Below are 6088 nucleotides of genomic sequence, written 5' to 3'. Positions count from 1 at the left end.
CCTCCGCAGCCGGAACAGCGAGGACCGTCTGTGTGGACCCCGGCCCGGCCCCGGGGGCGGTAACGGCGGGCCTGTCGGCGGGGTGCACGGGAACCCACCCGGAGGAGGAGGGTCGGGCCCCAAAGCCCGCACCGCAGTGGTCCCCCGACCCCCAGCGCCCCCTGAGGTCCTCCGAGAGAGCACCGGCCGAAGCACTGGCATGAAATACAGGTATGGGGGTGGCCGGGCAGCCCACCCAATCTGCTCCTCTTTCCTGACCCCTGAGGCTTCCTGAGATGCCCGAGACCCCCTCAAACTTCGCTCGGAAGGTCCCGGCGCATTCTCTCTCTTCTTCCCGGCACCGGCCCTCCCTTACTTGGTCCCTCTCTTGGTCTCCGTTGATACCCCTACTAGGAGAAATGCAAGTTTACCAAGGTTGACCCGGTCCCGTCAGAGCCTGGGGATGCTTCTGAGCTTTTCTCCTTACCCCCGGGAAAGCCAGGGGTGCACGGATCTCCAGGGTGCCTTCCCCGCGACTCCCCCTGTGTCCCCCCCCTCGCCCCCCCCCCGTGTCCTTGGGTCTGTGTCCTGGGAAGAGGGAGAAGGGAAGGGCTTCTCACCCTGGCCGGCTCAGGGTGCCTGACCCAGATACCGCCCCCACCTGCCCTGCCCCACGGGCCCAGTGTCCTGCGACCTATCTTGGTGGGGACAGAAGGTGGAAAGATGGACCACATCTCTCAACCCCATGCTGAGGAACAGGGGTCAGGTGGGGAAGGTGGGCTGTAACTAACCAACTTTATCTCAGAGAACTGCTGGGCTCTCAGAACCGGCATGGGGGCAGGAGGGGAAGGGGTGGGGGGGCTCCTGCCTGGGCCTGAGCTGAGCTCACCCAGCTGAGCCCACCTGGCTTTGTCAGGTGAGGAATTCCATCCCTTCCATGTGGCAGCTCCGCTTGGGAGCTGATTCCCTGAGTGGGGGCTTGGGAGGAGGGGTTTTCTCGTTCAGAGACAGACTTCACAAGCCCAGAGGAGCAGAGGGAGTGGGGAGAGGAGGGAGAACTGGCCCCTCCTGTCATACTCCCCACCTAGGTTTCCTGCCTCCCTTCCTTGGAGTCTCATCTGCCAGGCTAACCAGGGACCCTCGGTTGAGTGACTGAATTTGACTTGGTTAACTCCTCCCACTCCGATGTCTGTCCTTTAGCATAGCATTCTCTGTCTGAAGGTCTGTTTTCACAAACTCATCACACTCGGCCAGTCACATTCCTCCCAGCCCCCACCTCCACACCTGCCAGAGATGACTCAAACACAGACAAAACCCCACCAGCAGAAACACAAGCAAGCAGTACATCTTCAATGTGACAGGAAGAAAGATAAGCATGTTACAGTGTATCCAGAGGAGCAATCACTTATTTGTTCACTTACGCTATGGGCATAGCACTGCCCAATTCGGCAGCCCCACTAGGTCTAGTTTTGGACTGAGACCCCCTGAGGGTTTCTCATCCTGGAAGGAGAGGAGCTGGGGGCTGGTCATCTCTGTTCAGAATGGAGGCTCCACACCCTCCTGCTCCTTCTGTCTCCCGCAGAAACCTAGGGAAGTCTGGTCTTCGTGTGTCCTGTCTTGGCCTAGGTGAGTTAGAAAAAAGATTGAAGGGAAGGGTGCTCTTTCATGGCTTGCCTCCCACAGTTCTCACAGGCCTGGCTTCTCTCTTGCAGGTACCTGGGTCACATTTGGTTCTCAGATCTCGGACGAGGTATAAGTGATGGGACCTAGAAGCAGGGTGAGGGGCTATGAGGGAACCAGAACAAGGGGAAATGGACTTGGGTTGGGGTTTGGACAACAAGCATGGAGAATGAATGGTGAAGGGGACATGAGGCTGGGGGATGGGAAAAGGGAAGAGAATGTAGAAATCAAGGCTAAGGTGCTAAGGTGAAGGCACTAGAGTGCAATGAGGGAGGTAATTGAGGGGCCTGTGGATAATCTCCAACTCTTTCTCTCGCCTCCCTAGGCAGCAGAGGACGTGCTGACAGTAGCCTATGAGCATGGTATAAACCTGTTTGACACCACCGAGGTGTATGCAGCTGGAAAGTAAGGACTGGGGCGAAAGAGCTAAGTTATAATTAGAAGGCTGAGAGAACATCAGGGCTTCATGTTTTCCATCTCAAGAACTCTGGGAATCCTGCCAACACTAAGTTCTAACCTGTCAGCCAGTGGGGCCCCCGAAACATTATGGGGATCATAGTCCCAAACATCAGCTTAGAGGGCAATGGGCGTACTGTGCAGTCAAAATAAAAGAAAACCAACAAATATATCTTGGGCATCAATCATGTGCAACAGCGTGGGGTTTCCAAATCTAAATTTTCAAACACACCATGCCACATCACACCCCCGTGGCTTCACACAGGGAGGAGCCACTCCTACCTCTCCTCCATATGGCAAACTCTTCTGCTCATCCTCAAGACCTGGCCAGATGTCTGCTTCTCCAGGAAGCCTTCACCCAGTTCCCCACTCGCCCCCTCAGTTCCTAAAGCACTTTACACTGCCCTCCGACACACCAGTATCCATTACTGGCTCCTGTAGCCATATTTGTTGCTCAACTCGGATGCTCCTCTTTCTATGAAATCTGTCTTGCTTTCCCCCATGTCACCTGAGTACCTACACAGAGCCTAGGACAGAGCAGGCACTGCTTGTGGGATAACATCACTATGCCCTCAAGAAGCTCGCAGTCTAAGTAAAACCAACCGAAGAGACAGGGAGATATGAAAGAATGAATAACAGTCCACCATAACTTAAGACTTATCACATCTTAGTTCATAATTATGTGTCAAAGAATTGTGTAGCCCAGTGATTTTCAACCTTTTTTTATCTCAAGGCACACATAAAATAATTACTTAAATTCTGCGGCACATCAAAAAAATTTTTTTGGCCGATCTGACCAAAAAAATATGTATAATTTTGATTCGTTCACAGTGGATGGCCATTATTGTGTTGGCTGTTGTCATTTTTAAAAAATATATTTTTATTGATTTCAGAGAGGAAGAAAGAGGGAGAGAGCGATAGAAACATCAATGATGAGAGAGAGTCATCGATTGGCTGCCTCCCGCACACTCCCCACTGCGGATCGGATCAAGCCAGCAACCCGGGCGTGTGCCCTTGACCAGAAATTGAACCTGGGAGCCTCCAGTCCGCAGGCCGATGCTCTATCCACCAAGCCAAACCGGCTAGGGCTGCTGTCATTTTTTTTATTTGACAATTTAAGGGAAATGAGGCCAGTGCCCCGACTAAATAGTCGGCTATTACATGTTTTAAAAATTCCTGTGGCATACCGGTTGAAAATCGCCAGGAAGAGCTATGGAAGCTAACAAGGACTGACCATAGTCTACAGCAATCAGAGAACACTTTCTGTTTCCCTCAGGGGCAGAAGAATCTGAGCTAAGCTTTGAAGGATCGGTGGAATTTTGTAGACTCAAGGGGAGGGGGCAACACAAATGGTTGGAACCAGTGTCTCCTTGTCCCACTCCCCTCATCCTACTCTGTCCCTTCAGAACTCAGAACAGAGCTTGGTGCATAATTGAGGCACAGTTGATACATATTGAATGATTGAATGAAAACTATATGACTACACCCCTAATTCCAGGAGCTTTTATTATTTAGTCCTGGATGGGGCCTTGTGATACCCACGTAGGCCTTCAAAACCTCAAGGGATGTGAAATTTCTAAAAGAAAATTAATTACTTTATTTATAAGTTCCATACAGAACTTTTAGCAAGAGAGGATATATAGTGAAGGATTGGTGAAAATGGTGCCTCACTACTTTATTTCTCTTCAGAAATAAGCCCACTGGACTCCTGGTTTATTCTCCACTTAACAAGAGAGGGAATTAGTTGAAGGGAAATGTGAGGAAGAGGGGAAGGAACTGATCCACCTTGGAGGGGTCAGTGCGTCTATATTGTCTTTCTTCCAGGGCTGAAAGGACCCTAGGCAACATCCTCAAGAGCAAAGGTTGGAGGTGAGACTGTGTTTTGTTTTTTTGGGGGGGCGGGGGGAGGTTGCTAGGGACATAATCATCAAAAGTCCTTTTCTTGCTGGTTCTCCCATTTTTCTTTTTCCAGGAGATCAAGCTATGTCATCACCACCAAGATTTTTGGGAGAGGACAGTAAGTGGCTGCCCCACTCTAAGTGGGGAAACGATCTACAGAGGGTGTATGGTGTATGGGATGGGGGTGGTGACAGCTGTCCCCATATTTGCTACCCCAGGTCTACAGTCCACCCATGAGAACCCATGCAATCCCAGTTCCTCCTGGTGCAGACCAGCCCTGGTTTCCTACCTGTCACACCTCATCTATGACTTACCTTTTCCTACAGGGCAGAAACTGAGCGAGGCTTGAGCCGCAAACACATCATCGAGGGTGAGAGTTAAGAGACTAGGAACCTGAAGTGGCTTGGTATGGAACCCAGAGGAGTTGGGAACATTCTCTGAAGCTCCTGAGTTAGAGGCTTTGAATAGGGGGACTGGGATTTAGACGGCCATGGCAAAGTGGTGACATCTGAATTCTTCCGAAACGGAAACTAAGGTACTTCCCTTCCTGTCCTCATTCCTACCCCAGGCTTGCGAGAATCTCTGGAACGTCTCCAGCTGGGATATGTGGACATCATCTTTGCTAATCGCTCAGATCCCAACAGTCCCATGGAGGGTAAACGCAGCACCCCAACTCTAAGAATCCTTCAAAACTGAGCACTTCTCAAACCTCAACAGGAAGCCAGCTCCTGCTCAGGAGGCCTCCCAAGCTCCACAGTGGATGCTCAGATCCCCAAGACTTAGACAGGGAGGGAAGGAAAGAGCAGAAAGCAATCTCTCTGACTCCCAGAGATGCCTGGGGTCTGGGTGGGCAGGCAGAGATCTGCAGATCTGGAGTCCTGGATGCCAGGGATCTGGCAGTAAGGCTCTCCTCTCCCATATGCCTAGAGATTGTTCGAGCCATGACCTATGTCATCAACCAGGGCCTGGCTCTATACTGGGGGACATCCCGATGGGGGGCTGCAGAAATCATGGTGAGTGTGCTACCCCACTTCCCCCTGTCCCACCACTGATGCCCACTTTTCACATGGCCACTCCAAACCCCCTCTATTGGAGGAGGAGGAAGAGGAGTGGAAGAAAATGGAAAGAGGGATTCCTCACCACACCCCTCTCTCTTTCCCACCCCACTCAGGAGGCCTACTCTGTGGCTAGACAGTTCAATCTGATTCCTCCAGTGTGTGAACAGGCAGAGCACCATCTGTTTCAAAGAGAAAAGGTGGAGATGCAGCTGCCAGAGCTCTACCACAAGATTGGTTCGAAGCCCCCTCGTCCCTACCTTTCCCTTGGGCTCAGCATCACCTGGATTCCTTTCCCCACATCTAATCCTCTTCCTCTTAGGCGTTGGCTCAGTCACCTGGTCCCCTCTGGCCTGTGGCCTCATCACTAGCAAGTATGATGGGCGAATCCCAGATCCCTGCAGGGCCACCATCAAGGTTTGATCTTGGGGCTCAGGTGGCAGGACTGGGCTATTTCGGCTGTTCCAGGGTGGTGGTGGTGGTGGTGGTGGTGGGGTGTCTTTTGATGATTCTCTTTGGCCTCCAGGGTTACCAGTGGCTCAAGGACAAAGTGCAGAGTGAGGATGGCAAGAAGCAACAAGCCAAAGTCATGGACCTTCTGCCCATAGCTCACCAGCTGGGCTGCACTGTGGCGCAGCTGGCTATTGGTGAGACACTGCCTGCCCTGGACCCTGCGGAGGCCCTGTCTCCTTCCGAGAAACCCTCAAACCCAAGAGTGGTTTGTCCGGAGGGAGATTCCTCGTCCTCCGAGACACTTCTGAAGTTCGTATGTTCGTTCTTATCCATCAGTTCTCTTGCTTTCCTCCTCTGGCTTCAGCGTGGTGTCTCCGCAGTGAGGGTGTCAGCTCGGTCTTGCTGGGGGTGTCGAGTGCAGAGCAGCTGATAGAACATCTGGGTGCCCTACAGGTGAGCTGGGGACTCAGAGGCAGAGCCCCTCTCTAGCCCCTCCCCAGGGGTCAAGCCCTCATTGTCCAACCCAAGGTGAGGACTCACTACCAGGCCATCCCTTTGCAGATGAG

At 52.4% G+C, this 6088-nt stretch overlaps 1 protein-coding gene across 2 annotated transcripts in view; it reads left to right on the top strand.

Annotated features, from left to right (window-relative positions):
- The first annotated feature begins 6 nt into the window (after nucleotides 1–6).
- The window catches only part of KCNAB3 (potassium voltage-gated channel subfamily A regulatory beta subunit 3), a 7205-nt gene continuing 1123 nt past the window's right edge, over nucleotides 7–6088 (top strand). The window contains exons 1-13 of one of the 2 annotated variants that reach the window (XM_006761709.2): nucleotides 7–210; nucleotides 1562–1605; nucleotides 1692–1729; nucleotides 1985–2064; nucleotides 3940–3984; nucleotides 4088–4132; nucleotides 4341–4384; nucleotides 4583–4669; nucleotides 4942–5027; nucleotides 5186–5306; nucleotides 5392–5486; nucleotides 5596–5716; nucleotides 5887–5975. In XM_006761709.2, coding sequence (XP_006761772.2) covers nucleotides 200–210; nucleotides 1562–1605; nucleotides 1692–1729; nucleotides 1985–2064; nucleotides 3940–3984; nucleotides 4088–4132; nucleotides 4341–4384; nucleotides 4583–4669; nucleotides 4942–5027; nucleotides 5186–5306; nucleotides 5392–5486; nucleotides 5596–5716; nucleotides 5887–5975 — 906 coding nt within the window. In that variant the 5' untranslated portion in view covers nucleotides 7–199. Of the gene's footprint in view, nucleotides 211–1561; nucleotides 1606–1691; nucleotides 1757–1984; nucleotides 2065–3939; nucleotides 3985–4087; nucleotides 4133–4340; nucleotides 4385–4582; nucleotides 4670–4941; nucleotides 5028–5185; nucleotides 5307–5391; nucleotides 5487–5595; nucleotides 5717–5886; nucleotides 5976–6088 lie in introns of those variants that run through there. The other variant, XM_015562584.1, reaches the window with a different exon arrangement.

Source organism: Myotis davidii, unplaced genomic scaffold (genome assembly GCF_000327345.1).
Source record: "Myotis davidii unplaced genomic scaffold, ASM32734v1 scaffold37, whole genome shotgun sequence".
NCBI classification, from domain to species: Eukaryota; Metazoa; Chordata; class Mammalia; order Chiroptera; family Vespertilionidae; genus Myotis; species Myotis davidii.
Note: the sequence above shows the minus strand (reverse complement) of the source record. Positions and strands in the feature narration are given on the sequence as shown.